The 14,511-nt window shown below is 42.1% G+C and overlaps 2 protein-coding genes across 2 annotated transcripts; one reads left to right on the forward strand and one right to left on the reverse strand.

Moving 5' to 3' along the window:
* Positions 1 to 5,575, reverse strand: LEPROTL1 (leptin receptor overlapping transcript like 1). Its single transcript, XM_061476819.1, has 4 exons — positions 5,472 to 5,575; positions 5,060 to 5,135; positions 3,626 to 3,812; positions 1 to 2,448 (listed from the first exon to the last, which is right to left on the reverse strand). Exons 1-4 carry the CDS (start codon positions 5,485 to 5,487, stop codon positions 2,332 to 2,334), a joined length of 396 nt encoding a protein of 131 aa, XP_061332803.1. The 5' UTR covers positions 5,488 to 5,575; the 3' UTR covers positions 1 to 2,331.
* A 313-nt stretch (positions 5,576 to 5,888) lies between these two features.
* SARAF (store-operated calcium entry associated regulatory factor) lies at positions 5,889 to 14,178 on the forward strand. Its single transcript, XM_061477219.1, has 6 exons — positions 5,889 to 5,994; positions 6,501 to 6,676; positions 7,918 to 8,302; positions 11,229 to 11,337; positions 13,167 to 13,282; positions 13,799 to 14,178. Exons 1-6 carry the CDS (start codon positions 5,889 to 5,891, stop codon positions 13,822 to 13,824), a joined length of 918 nt encoding a protein of 305 aa, XP_061333203.1. The 3' UTR covers positions 13,825 to 14,178.
* The last annotated feature ends 333 nt before the right edge of the window (positions 14,179 to 14,511 follow it).

Genomic DNA, 14,511 nt, shown 5'->3' on the forward strand with positions numbered 1-14,511 from the left:
TACTTTAAACAAAATACTCATTTATTAGAGTATTTTTGATAAAACATACAGAACTCAAGATTGCTATTTAAAACTTCGATCAAAGTTTTTCTCTATAGAGGATGGTAACGCCATCTCAGTGCATTTTATATGGAAGCTTTGTACCTCTCAAGTGTCTAGCTCTTAAACCAAAGCAACACTGCACATACACAGTGTGCAAGCAAACGAAGGTAACACTGTAATGCTGTTAACATACAAAAAACGCATGGCCAATACATACAGTGTCAGCTCTATGGCCAGTGATCTGTAGAGTAGCATTATGTGGAGAAGTCTGCTTAGCAGTACAAGAATGAGAAAGAAAACACAGTTCCTGACCACAGAAAAAGTGACAGATTCAATTTATACAAATCCTGTGCATTCCTTCTTCACAAGGACTGCAAATGTAGCCACTGGTTTGGAAGATTTTCCAAAGCATCCATTCTGCTGGGGGCAGGGATGCAGAAGTCTCACTGGAAAAGGTGACGAAATAAACGTTTCTACAGCCCTCCAAACATCACCATCACAGGCAGCCTGGTGAAGTGTTTGCATGTGGCAGAGAGACCCATCTGCTACAGACTGGCTCCTACACTAATTTCTTGGCACCTATTTGTTCCTCTACCAGCACAAACTGAGCTCTTATACACAGGACAACATTAACAAAGCACAACATGTAGGTAGCTACACCCCTGCTGCCCTACCTGCTGATTTCAGTTCCTTAAATGTGTCATCTGTATCTTACTATCAGACTTCAAATAGCCAAGCTTTATATTTTGTTTACATCCGCAAATACTACACCTAAAACCTGTGCCTTTTCATACTGCTCAGTTGTTAAACTAAACCATAGCAATTGTCAGCTTTTAATTATGCGAAGTAAGTTTTGTAGATGTTTTAAGAACTGAAAAAATATATACTTTAGAAGTAGGTTTGGTCAAGTGTATCCCTGCATGTGGTACACTCAAACCTGATTACCTGGCACTCATCAACCATCTTGTCATGGAATGTCTAATGGAAGATTTTTTTCAAATGAAAAATCCAGACAATTTGAGAGGTATACAGAAAACTTGTCTTAAATATTTGAAGCTACATGTGCAATCTTACAGAACACAAGCTACAGTTACAGACATAACATTAAATCTTACTAACCAATAGTGCAGAAGAACTTAAAAAGTCAGTGAACTCACAGTACAGACAGTGACTTCCAAAAAAGTCATGTCTCAGATGCACTGTGTGAAAGGAAATAAAATTTAAAGGGAAAATTATTCTTAGGCAAGTTAACACAAAGTTTTAATCTACATTTGAAAAGCTGTTTTATTTTATATATATATATATACTATGTATAAAATAAATTAAAAAGGGCAAGGAGGAAATAGCCTTGTATATGCTTCAAATTGACACAGACCAGTAGTTCCATAAATGAACACTTTACCATCTTTGTGGTAAGAAGTTGACATAAAAGTTCAAAACCATACAATACTTATAAATAGAAAGAGTTCAAAAGATATTTTTTTAAAAAATGGAATTTAAACATCATTTTCCCTTCCCCCACAATACACTTTAGTTTTGTATGTCATAACATCAATACATTTAGAGAGTATGTGAGTATCACATCCCCTCAAGAAGTGATAATGAAGCAGGTAAAAGTGCTAGCGGTGTTAAAATTGAAGACTTCTCCCAAAGAACTCCACCTGCTCCTCAGCCTTCTCCTGAAATGAAGGCTATCAACATTCATCACCCAGTCTGAGGTATGGGCTGAATTAAAACCTGCAACTGGCACTCCTCACCCCTTTGCTATGTTTTGCCTCTGCTAAAACATAGCAAAGATCTGTTGATCTGGTAATTGACAACCGTGGTGCACAATCTCTTACCTCCGTTCAGCTTGGATATAATTTCATCACAATATAAAAAAAAGTTATTTTGAAACACAGTATTAATGCTTAATTTCTTACAGAAAAAAAACAACAAACCACCAAAACCAAAACCAACCAAACTACTTTAAATCCTCTTTGAAACCATGTTTAAATGTTCTTGTTCCAGATTTAAAGCTTCACATAAACACCGGACAGAAGGATGACAGTTTTAAACCAAGAGAGCACCTAAAAAACATACCATAGATAAAAATGAAATGAATCATCTCTCCACTTCATGAAAAATGTAGGAACCCTGTCAGCAACAGTAGTACACTCAGAACGAACAAGGTGAAAAGGAGCATCTAGAATACTCAAGAGGCTTGCTACGCTACTTCTCTTTATTGCCCATTCTCTCATTTGTATGGATGGCCACTGCATGACAAGATGTCTGTGATAGTTCTTCCTTTCACCACTGCTGCCAGCTGAAGTCGTCATTGCTGCCAAAGACCAAGAAAAATCCTAGGATGGTGGCAAAGATGACTGTATTCCCCGTAAGAACAAGTGCACATGCACCCCAGTAGATCTGTGAACAAGGGGAATTTTGTTAGACATGTTTTGAACTGAACGCTGACAAGAAAAAAAGTAATGTTTTAATGTCATGCTCTAGACAAAGTTCATCAACAGGTCCATGATGCAAGAAGGTGGTATCTCATTATTTGGGGCTACAAAAAGAAGGCTGAGTTCATCCAGAATGACTCAATCAATTCACAACTAGCCAAGCAGCACTGGTTCTTTTAGCCATGCTCAAAGTGCTGGCTAACAGGCACAGCTGTTTCACTGCAGCATCCAAAAACTGTAAGGTAAGGCTATGTAGCAGCATCAAACATATCTGCAGCCCAGGTAGACTTGCTGACCATGCTGTAAGACTTTTATTAAACCTGCAAGTATCATAGAATCACAGAATCAGAGAAATGTCTGGGTTGGAAGGGACCTTCAAAAGTTCATCCAGTTCCAACCCCCTGCCACAGGCCGGGACACCTTCCACTAGACCAGGTCTCTCACAGCCCCATCCAGCCTGGCCTTGAACACTTCTATAATATCCCAGTAACAAAACAGGAGGTGACTGTTTTCCAAAGACAGTAAGTGATTACTCGAAGGCATTCAAACTGACCCTCTGAGCTGTTCTTGCCTGAAGAGATTTTGTAAGAGAGCACTCCATGATGTTTGGACTTAGTAGTGCTCTCTGAAATTCACACAAACAAGGTCATCTTTTAAAGGATTTCAGTGAAAAGCCATATATTGGGAAAGATGTAATGACAACTCAGAAGTTTAAAAAAAAACAACACCCCAACATCAATATAACGTACATTGAGTGCAAAAAAGGCATTGTATATTCATGCTTCTTTAGCCCAACTGTTCCACAAACTGCCTTCAAAGTATTCTACACACTTTGATGTTTCTTTACTTGCCTGTTAAGTTTCCACTCTATTTTCTAGCCCCTTTTCTCTGCATTGCATATAGGCTGTTATGGCTTATTCAATGGCCAGGTGAAGCCATTGGCAATCATGACATTCTGTCATGCTACCATGTTAAGTATTAGTTTTTTTTTGCAGGCAAGAAATCCTGTTCTGTTTCCACAGCAGGCATCTTAAGTATGTATTTATAAGAATTGCTTAGCGCATGAGAGCTTTACCTTGAGTAATAAACAAACAGAACAAGATTTCTAGTAAAAACAAAGAATAGATTGAAATATTACTAACCAGTTCTGCTCTGGCAAACACTATTGGTAGCCCAAACGCTGAGACGACAATGCCTGTTGTAAGAAATATTGCTAGCTCCTTGCAGGCATTACTTGTAGCATCTGTGTCATCTACTAATCTTCTTGCTATGCAGTATGGGATAGGAGACAGGATGTAAAAAAACAGAACAAACAGTGGCCAGTACTGACTGAAAAAGAAAGGAGAAGAAAAGTTAAGATTAACTTGATTTACTTCACATTCTCCCTAAAAATCAGTGCAAGACATTTTCCCTATCCAGCACCCACATTCAGGACAGGAGGCACATGCCCAGAGAAAGCAAATCCTCTTTGGAAGCAGCTGACATTAACCAGTTTGTGAGCAGCTTCAGCTGACCTCAGCAGCAGAGAGCTCACTAACAGGATATTCACGAAGCGTGACTTCACTAAGCAAGCCTACATCTAACGCCACATAACAACACAAGCTGAGCTCTGAAGTTTAACCTGCACATCCACAGAACAAAGCACTGTTCTCAGCCCCAACACTCCGCTGCCATGGGGTACCAAGGCTTTTCTTTAATCTGAATGTAACCAACAATAACCTACAAAAATTGTACCATCAAATTTGGCAACGTTTTCTTTCATTGCTTACAGCTCACCATACTAGATTTCTCAGACACAGTAATGCAGTTGCTCACTGTTTCAATAAAACCTTATGGCATTGTTTGGAGTGTGGCTGCATAGCTGCATAATGATCTCCTTACCTGGGGGCTGTGTCACTAACCCTGGTTTTGGAGCATAAACAAGCTGGTGTAAGAAAGTGAGTCATGTGTAAAGAACTGCGATGCATAGCCACTAAAAGGGCCACTAACAGAATATTTAACATTAAGTAAGTCAATTTAAAAGATTTTCTGTTAAAGTCAGCATTCACTTGCAAAGGGTCAGAGCCACAGGCCTAATTTTCTCAACTTCTGGTCTACTATTTTGTATATCCTGGCAAGGGGGAGACAGAAATGAGCAGACCAAACGCAAACACAGTTATTGCAGATGCTGCAATACAAAGCATGGTGCAGTGCCCACCCGATAGTCACTGACAGTCCAGCTACCACCAAGTAGGCAAAGAAAAGGCAAACACTTCCCCAGTAATACACACTATCTACGTTGGGAGAAGCCATCTGCATGTCAATACCAGACGAACAACACTGGGGACATGTTAGGGCAGTGCATTCTTTAGCAGTTTGCAACCAGGCCTGGTAAAACTTAACTTCTGTTGCATTCATTTTTACAATTAATTAATCCTGGCTGGCCTGTTTTGTTTGGGTTTTTTTTTAAGCCAAAAATACCCTAGATCTCTCCCACCCACAAATAATTTTTCAGTCCATCGTTACAACAGCAAGACTATTCCACAGTTACAGCCATGAAAAAATACCCCGAGGAACAGGAAGAGAGTGCGCGTTACTTGTACTGAGGAAGGGCACATCCGAGCATCAGGAACATCAGTCCGACCGCTCCCCCGAAGGACAGGCTAATCAAGGCTATAGCGGGAACACAAACCGACACAGATGAAGGGTCCCACAAGCCGCAGAAACCACCGACCACCACCGCCAGGTAACCGCGACCGCGGCCCTGACGCACAGAGCCCCGCTGTACCCCGGGCAGCCCTGGAAGAACCCCGCTCCTCTCCCAGGGATGAGCCCCCCTACGGCTACCGGGCCCCCACGGGGGTGCGACCCCAGCGACGGTGGCCCCAGGCCCGCCCACCCACCCACCCCTCCCCACAGGGCCTCGGGCGCCGCACGGGACACCGTGGGGAACGGGGGAGAGGGGGCGGGGAGGGGTGGAGCGCGCCCGTTCCATCGCGCCACGCGCACCTTTGATGCCGGCCATGGCGCCGCCCGTCCCGCGAGCCGCACCGGCGGAAGGCCCCGCGCCGGAAACAGGAACTGGCGCGGCCGGGAGAGGAGAGCGTATGCGCGGAGCCTAGCTCCGCCCCGTCTCCTCCCACGTTCCGGCCACGTGACGCGCGTTACGTGATGCGCGCGTGAACGGTCACGGCATCAGCTCCGCCCCGTCTGCGAAGCGCGGGAAGCCGGTGCCGCGCTGTCACGCGAAGCCCTCCCGCGAGGCTCCGCCCCCTCGCCGCACATTGGCCCCGATGGCTACCAGGATGGGGCTTCGGGGTGGTGCCCGGTGCGCATGCTCAAATTCTTGCCTGGCCCCTTCCTGTAGCATTAGCCAATGAGAGGTGCCGTCCGCGGAGGAGAGGGTTGACTCACCTTAGAGCTGTTATGGCGGCTGTGGGGCGGCTTGTGCCTGAGGCTCGGTCTCTCTCTGTGCTCTTCTTGCTCCTCCTCCGCGTTGCCGCGGGCCCCGCGTGGAGCTGGGGCCAGCACGGTGAGAGCCGTGGGGCTGGCTGTGTCTCTGTGAGGCCCTTAGTTGCTTCTTGCGTGTCTCCCGTCGCTATGGCGCTGGGGCCAGCACGGTGAGAGCCGTGGGGCTGGCTGCGTCTCTGTGAGGCCCTTAGTTGCTTCTTGCGTGTCTCCCGTCGCTATGGCGCTGGGGCGGGTGCTGCCGGTTAGCGGCGGCCTGGCACGGGGAGGGGGAAGCTCTGGGCCTGTACCAGGAGGGCTTCTTGATTTTGTCTCGCTTTAAATTGTCTTGTGGCGCATAATAATCCCCCTTTGCGATCCGCGGTGGTTGTACATTCTGGGAGGAATATCCCAGATTTCTTCCCAAGGGATGGAGAACTTTGCTGTGTTCCCCTCTGCGCCTTTGGTGCTTCTGAAGGCTTCGTCTCTTAAAGAAGCACGCTGTTGTGTCCTTTATATCGTCAGCCTTGTTCTGAAAGGAGGTCCTTGTGCCCTCTGGACAAATGTTGACCTTTGTGCCACCTGTTTCAGGGAGAGTTCTGCTGCGGGAAGTGCAGGCGCTCACTCTCCACAGAGGGCAGTACACGACAGCCCGGCGGACAGCTGCAGTCCCTCAGTTGCAATGCACAGGAGGCACTGCTGGATGCTCCCAGATCCCGGAGGTTGTTCAGTGTTACAACAAGGGTTGGGATGGTTATGATGTACAGGTAACTGTCTAAAACTGGTTAAACGTTTCATGAAATCCTTTTCCCCCAGACTTGGCAACTTTTGAAGTAACGGTGCAACAGAATCAGTTCAATTTGCCTCTTGCTAGAGGACCTTTAACAACTAAAACTTAATCTAAATACTTTTTGGATTTGGGTTTTTCGTGCTGTGGGTATAGCTTTGAAATATTCCCAAAGTCTCTAATGTAAAAGTGCTGTGTAGCAAACCTTCATTAGTTTTAATTAAAATGTTTGAGGTTAGAAAATCGAAGTCTTGTGAACCCCAGAGGATGCTCTTGCTTTGATTTTGCTGCATGGTTTTCCAATTTTTATTAGAGTAGAAGGGGCTATAAATATTTGCATCACTTCAGCTGTACATTTTAAAAGCTAAATTTCAGACTTACATGCATGACTTCCTCTTGCATGTTAGTTTGTCAGTACTAGTCAGTAAATAGTCAGGTATTTCTGTTAGCTACAGGCTAGGCTTCTGCCAATAGATTAACCAGGAATCAAGGCTGAAGATAATTAAAACTGACACAGTATTGCAAAAGTATGGTCAGACTTGAATTAGCAGTTGGTACTGGTGTCCTGATTTATTAATTTAGAAACTACTTTCTTTTTTTTTGGGGGGGGGGGTGTCTCCCAAAAAAATGTGTTACTTGCAGTTGGAGGTGATAGTTAAGTTCAGCTATGTCAAGGAAATATGAGACAGAGGAACTGGCATATATTCAACTGCATAATTGTAGTCTGATTGTTAAAGTGTTGCATGTGAATGCCTAATGATGCCTCTCCCACTTCTTTTGATTTCTGTGTGGACACAAATGTCATCAGGTCCACTGGATTTCATGCTTCCATACTGTGTTTTTGCAGCTGCCATCCAGTTCACATGGGACAGGCATTTATCAAGTAACTGTTGCACGGGCTACAAGTTATTTTTAGAAGTATTCCTGTGCCTGAAGAAGGGATACTTGAAAAACCTGTTCAGTGGATCTTCCAGAGTTGTAACTGTTCTGTATTTTGAAAGATTGGATATTTTTTTAACTTCCAGGATTTTAAAAGACAGTCTTGGTTAACTTCAAATTCCCTGTCCTTTTCAAAATAAGAATGCTCAGAAATTTTTTACCCTGTGGCCTTTTAGATGGTTTGTTAGCAAATGCAGCTTTATTTTGGAGCATATCTGGGGGAGCAGACAGGTTTTTTTGTCCCTGGAGCAGGAGGTTTTACTTTGTGTTTATTGTTTTCAGTGGCAGTGCAAAGCAGACCTGAAAAATACCCACCGGTTTGGACGGATCGAAGTGAGCTGTGAAGGCTATGATTACCCGGATGATCCTTACATCTTAAAGGGCTCCTGTAGTTTGCTGTTCAGGCTAGAGCTGACTGAGGAAGGTGAAAGGAAAGTGAAGAACCCTGGAAGCTTTAGCTATTATGAGTCAAGGAAGGATTCTTCTGATTCAGGTGGTGGAGCAATTCTTGTAGTTGTTCTCCTGGCTCTTGCTTTTGGAGTATACAAGTTCTTCCTTAGCAATGAGCAGCCTGAGCAAAGTTCTGGTGATGGTGATGGATTCACTACGCCTTCCTGGCAGAGTCATCCGGCACCTCCTCCTCCTGGTTTTAAATCCAGCTTCACAGGTAGGGCTATAAGACGTTTACAGCTCTCAAAATAGTAACTAGGAGGGTCCTGTTTTATTTGCAGTAAGTGCAGGTGAGATGGACTTAAACATGGGCAGTGCATTGGCATGGGACATGGCAGTGGGATGGACAGTGCATCGGCAGTTGCCTCTGTGCATTGGCTGCCCAGCCTGCAGCCAGCAGTGCATTCTCTTCTTCATTCAAAAGTGAAAATAAGAACTTGGTTTACCACAGGCTTTCAGGGCAAGCTGTCCTTTGAAAATCCATCTCCCAGTGCTCTGCAAGTGTTCTTTTCTGCTCTGAGAAACAGAAGGATTGTGACAATAATTTTCATAAAACATCTGAAAGAGAGAATGGTCTCACACAGGCAGAAACAAACTCATGCCAAAGAAGCACTTGGAAGCTTTTCAGAAGGGTCTTTCAGCCATTGGGCTGCTAACCCCACAAAGCAACTGATGGAATTAAGTGTCATATACTGGTCCTGTATAACAGGTGCTTCAGTGTAGTCCTAGTGATTGAAAGATTTGGCTCCCAGAGCATAAAACACTGTCTGAAGCTCATGTGGTACCTTTTGTCTGAAGCTGGAAATTCCATGTGCAGTGACAAGACTACTGTAAGGAAAAGATACACGTTTTCTTTTCCCAGAAAATGGATTACTTTTGTCACTTAATAAATTGTCTGCCTTAGAAGGTCATAGTGTCCAAGGGAAATAAACATGATTCATCTGGTGTATGACCAACTTGTCTAACCCTGTGAACATGTGAGATGCTCACACCATTGGAACTCAGATTATGTTCTGACAAGTTGTTTGGTTTGGTTTATTTTGTGAGATGGAGAAGGGATTCTATCAGTTAAATAAGTAGCAAGGACTAAGTTTACTAAAGCATAAGCTTTTGGTGTAGTTATGCTTGTCAATGCTTTCCTCTAGGTTGGCTCAAGCCATTTGGCCAACAGAGGGTGCCAGTATAACTCTTTTGAATACTCCTGTGCAGCACTTTCAGATGTACCTGTAGCAGAAAATTAAAGGGATTCTGCCTCTGTATTACTAGTGACTTTGCTAATTGGTTGTTTCTGAAAGCTCTGGTCATAAGATAGGATGCTGTCATACTGGGCACAGGCAGAACAGAACAAGGAGTTACTTTTCTTTTTTCCTGTCCTGTTTCTTGTCAGTTAATTGCACCAGTGCATTTTTCATTGCAGGAGTCTGAAATCTAGCAAGTGTAGGACCTTGAAAGTACATTTTCTTGATGATTATTGAAAATTGAGACACTTAAAGTGCAGATTGGGAGCCATATGAGGCTTAATTTGCAGCATTTTTAATAACTACTGTCAATGATTTTTCCTTGGATTTCAAACAGAATGAGGAGGAAAACCTATTGAACGTGGGGCCAGCTTAAAAACATTATGTGTTGTGCTACTTCATTAATCCAGTGTCTGTCTTAGATTTTTGGCAGTGGAGCAGAAGCACATCTCTTGAGTGCGTATGTCCATGTGTTCCAGGAGTGTAATAGTCTTTGAAAATCCAGATGGTAATGAAAAGCCATGTGGTTCACTTATTGCTGTTGATGTTTAATTTGCTTAATTTAAAATCCCCTTAACATTCAGGATGAGTTCTGTGAAACTTGTTTAGCTAGCCTATCTTAAGTTCCACTTTTTCTCTGTTAGTGGTTTGACATGATCCTTGATGTTTACTGTAGATATTTCAACAAGAAATGACTGTTTTCTGAGTCAACATTCAGCCACGGTGCTTTTGAACAAATGAGTTAGTTCATCTTCCTGCTTAATAATGTTTTACAGTAAATTAAGTTCTTTTTTTGCTGTTGTTATTCCAAATCATCTTAGTTTAATGGTTACATCATCCCATTGAGTTTCTTTCTCCCAATGCATTCAAATTGAAAGTCAGCATCATATCCAGTGTATACTTAAAATGATTTTTTATTTTTTTTTATCTTTCATAATTTCAAACAATCCACACCATTTTAAAGATAAACAAGGCCTCATATAACTTCAACATACAAAATCTGTTTCACTTACTTAGGTGGGCATTCTTCAGGAAGATCCTGATGTCACCTTCAGTCCTTGCCTTTTACACTTCCTTATGTGTTAAAATTGTGGTTGAGCTTATTCTTGCGCCTGTGTTTTTCTCTAGACCAGAAAATTATTCTACTTTGGGTTTGTGCTTTTTCTTTTAATTTCTGACTGGAAGAAGGCATTCCGTTCTGAGTCAGAACCTCATGTTATGCAGGTCATATGTAAAATATCTGTGACTCTCCTTCCCCCATAACCCACTTGATAGCTTGCAGTTTCATTTCGGTGTTTGTCAAGATTGGTGACTCATGCATAATGAGAACTTTGCAGTGTGACTGCAGTTAGGGTGTCTTTTGATAACAAATACCAGACTAGGAGTACCAGAAACAATACAAAGTAATGTTAGCCATTAAACTGAGCCACTCAAAATGTGCAGCTGTTCTGAGTGAGATTAGAAGCTGTGTGTCTTAGTGCTTAGTTCACTGTTTGGTCTTAACTACTTGATTTCTGTTCCTGTCTCTGCTGCTGACCTGCTCTGTGACCTTGAGTAGATTATTCTTTCTTCATTTTCTTTCTGTTTTTAATCTAACTTGTCTGTTTATAAATCTGCAGGCAGGGACTCTTTGCCATGTTTTGCAAACATCAGGGCTGTGAGATTGAGTGGAAGCTATTTTTTAACATAAAGTTCCTTACATTAGTATTTGTTTCTTTGGGGTTTTTCCTGCTTTCCAAACTGTGGGGCTTTTGAATTTAAGCATCATCAAGAATCTACTGAAATTAGAGCAAGTTTATTGTCTCATTTTCCATTATTTTCAACAGGGGAGAATGTTGTTGCAACAGCTGGCCTGAGGATTAGGTGCCACTAGCTGATCTGTTTCTCATTTTCATTTTATTTAAGATGATAACAGCTTTGGGGCCCATTCCTATCATGGAACCAATTCAGGACCAGGATTTTGGACTGGATTAGGAGCGGGAGGCTTGCTAGGCTACTTGGCTGGCAGTCACAGGTAAAATATGCATGCTACCAGATTTTATGTGTTTAAGCTTTTACTGGCTATGCTATATACTGGATTTGCATTGTTGCTAAGCTTTCAGGCCTGTATTGTTCAAGCCATAAAATCCTACTGGCAGAACAATTTTGAGAGGCAATCTATAGCTCCAGCAGCAAAGACATTTTAAGCATGTTTCTTGATAAGAGGAATAGGGAAGACTGAGGTATTTTGTTCCGCTTTAGCTGGTTATTCTGACCTGGCACAATGGCCTGCAGATTTAAAATGAGCATTTAAACAATCCATCCTCAGGCTGCCTTAAATAATAATATTTAGCATAAAACCACCTGCAGATGGGTTTCTTGTATCAGTGTCATCTCTTCTAAAGTCAGTCTGGATGGCAACTGCTCTTCTGCAATACTCAGTAGGGTCAAATTTAACAGCCTTTTAATCTACAGGCTCCTAATGTCCTATGTGTGGAAATCCAAGAGGTGTGGTTTTCCAAAGAACTTGTAGGTCATGTGCAAGTTGCATTTTGGAAAAAACGTAACAGTATTCAAAAGCAGCTTCAGTGCTGGAGTAAACATCTGCTGGTCATGTTTGCTAAACACTTTTAAACATTTAAAACACATCCTTTTTAGATAAACAGTTTAAAGGGAGCAATTGCTGCCATTTTAGGCTTCACTAGAGAAAATATGTGCTCCTGCAGGGAATCTTTAGAGCTCAACAATGTTCCTCTGTTTATCAAATAACTGCATGTGTATCAAATCTAATCCTGTAGGAATGCAGTAATAGATTAAATATAGCCACATACATTTTTTCTATATTGAAAACTTGTGTTAAAGCATCTGTCTCCACTGTAAAGTTTGGGGGGTTTTGGTAACGACAGAAGCATTATCAGGATTGCCTGTTTATTAAGGAAGTAAAAACTTGGGAAGTAAGAGAATTTCTAAAGTGCCTAATGTGCAGTCTTGATCTCATAGAGTCAGGTAAGATGGAACTGAGATGATGATGCCATCGACAGTAGAAATTGTCTATAAAATCACTCCAGAGCTTTAGAGGTTAAAAGGTTGTATCTTGGATTAATGATCTTGGAGGTCTTTTTCAACCAAAAAGATTGTATGATTCTATGATCTTATTATGTTAACTGTGCTAAGAATGAGAAAAGTTACTATGTCCCAAAGGTTTTCTTGACTTGATATTTTTTAAGTCTTAAATATGTCCCTTGTGTTTAAGCGTTGTATTTATGTATTATCTACATACAGGCTGGTTCCTTAATTTCCACACACAGGCCTCATTTCAGTAGCTTCCCCTTACTGTTGAAGATTAGGGGCTGAAGTGAATATTTTAAGTCCTGGCATATGAACAAGCTTTCTAACTTGGGCTTCTTTTAATTTAAAATACTTCATTTATTTTTTAACTTTTCTCAGTCATTTGAAATGGTGTGCCTGAAAATGTTGGTCAGCATGTGTGAGAGAGATTTGTAAACTTCAATGGCAGGAAATTCCGTATCCACAGAAGCAAGTAATTTGATTCAGTGAGTCAAAGGTCACAATGATAGTCTTAATGATACAACATTTTCAAAGTAGTTAAAAGAGCAAAACAGAGGGATGTTTTCTTTTTTGCCTTAATGTGGCTGGGATGTAGCTGTATTTAAGTGTATTTAAACAACACTGGATATTCTTGTTCTCAACATGTGAATGCATTAAATGGGGAGGTTTCCAGCTTTGAAACAACTGCCTGCTTACAGTTTTCCCTCAGATGCAGTCCCCTTGTTTGGAAAGGTAACTACTTAATTTTTCATAATGTCACTAACGAAACCTTCTTTCTCCTCTGTTTCTCATCAGAGCACGGCCACATTCCCCATACTACAATATGTGGACAGATCACACAGCTGCGCCTCCAATGAATGGGCAGCCAAGCAATGCCACACAAGGTAGTTCAGGAAGAAGAACTGCTTCTGGTAAGGCAAAAGACTCCTTAATCTCATGAAGCTAGAGAGACTTGAACCTATCATAAATACACTGGTGTTAGCTGAGGTTCAGCAAGCATCCTGTGTTTTATTTTACCAGTTGGTACAGGTGGGCATGTAATGGTGTCCCTTATTTCTGTTTCGTGTTCAACTAGGGCAGCGCTGTGGGGCATGAAGCTCCCCACCGGCCTACAGCAGCTATGGTATCACCAATGTCAAGCTTGTCTTTGCCTGCAAGGTGCATTAGTTTAAAGCTTTCCCCTTTGGCATGCACTACCCATGCCCTTCTCTAGCAAATGTATAAGCATGTTCTTTGTGGAAAGCAGGTTGTTTAAACTGCAAGAATGGAATATTTCTCAGGCTGTTCAGCCCACAGGTGCTTGCTTTTGTACTTTATGTGATTATGTTGAACTCATCTCACTTGCCACCTTTATCCTTTTCAGAGCTACAGAGCTCTGTGGAAAGGCTATGGTAGAGCTGACAGTTGTTATTTTCTTGTCTTTGCAGGGTTTGGGGGCACAAAACGAAGATGAGGTCCTTGACGTTATTACAACTGAGTGATTGAACTAATCTCCCTGTGTACTAGTACTTTTTTATTAGTAGTAGGCTTCAGAAGTGGATATGAAGAAAGGTGTGAAGGACTAGAGTTCTAAGAATTCCTTACTTCCCCATCGAAATGTTTAGGGTATTCCAGGTGTACAGTGCATGAGGGATTGTGGCACTGGTAGCCTTGCCAGATCCAGAAAGGCAAGCAGCTTACTCATGTTCTGGGCTTAATTTCATTTAATCCAGAATTTCTGAGGTTTTTTTCTCTTTCTTAGTGGTCCAGCATCTGAAAGCCTAATGTGTGATGCACCTGATATCTGAGGTGCTCTCTGAAACTACTCTTGTTTGTCAAATTGTGAGCATTACTATACATACAAGTCAGTTACTCAGATGAGTGTTTACCTTAGTGGACAAAAGCAAATATATATATATAGAGACAGAAACTAACATTAATGTTTGTATCTGTGCTGCGTGACTGTTGGAGCCAAAATTTCGGATTTGATGATGCTCCATGTTGTAGGGTTCACCCAAGTGGCTCTGCAGACCTGGAGGGTTTTGTGATTGAATTATGAAGAAAAATTAAACATGAAATGGGACAAGATGGTCCTTCTTTAAATTGGACCTTTTTCTGGAAGACTAAGGTAATTTAAACTCGGGGGCTACAGCCACTTTGC

The sequence above is a fragment of the Pezoporus flaviventris genome, unplaced genomic scaffold, assembly GCF_033815535.1.
Source record: "Pezoporus flaviventris isolate CSIRO_AGI_PZ_B2104156 unplaced genomic scaffold, CSIRO_AGI_Pfla_v1 ptg000002l, whole genome shotgun sequence".
In the NCBI taxonomy this organism is placed as follows: Eukaryota; Metazoa; Chordata; class Aves; order Psittaciformes; family Psittacidae; genus Pezoporus; species Pezoporus flaviventris.

Bases quoted from the DNA above. Each gene is read 5' to 3' on its own strand.
- SARAF (XM_061477219.1), top strand. From the start codon at position 5,889: ATGGCGGCTGTGGGGCGGCTTGTGCCTGAGGCTCGGTCTCTCTCTGTG. The intron at 5,995-6,500 runs GTGAGAGCCGTG...CACCTGTTTCAG, and splicing joins GTGGAGCTGGGGCCAGCACG to GGAGAGTTCTGCTGCGGGAA. The intron at 8,303-11,228 runs GTAGGGCTATAA...ATTTTATTTAAG, and splicing joins TTTTAAATCCAGCTTCACAG to ATGATAACAGCTTTGGGGCC.
- LEPROTL1 (XM_061476819.1), bottom strand. The intron at 3,813-5,059 runs GTAACGCGCACT...TTTCTTTTTCAG, and splicing joins TGTGCCCTTCCTCAGTACAA to TCAGTACTGGCCACTGTTTG. The intron at 2,449-3,625 runs GTTAGTAATATT...CCTTGTTCACAG, and splicing joins TGTTTGCCAGAGCAGAACTG to ATCTACTGGGGTGCATGTGC.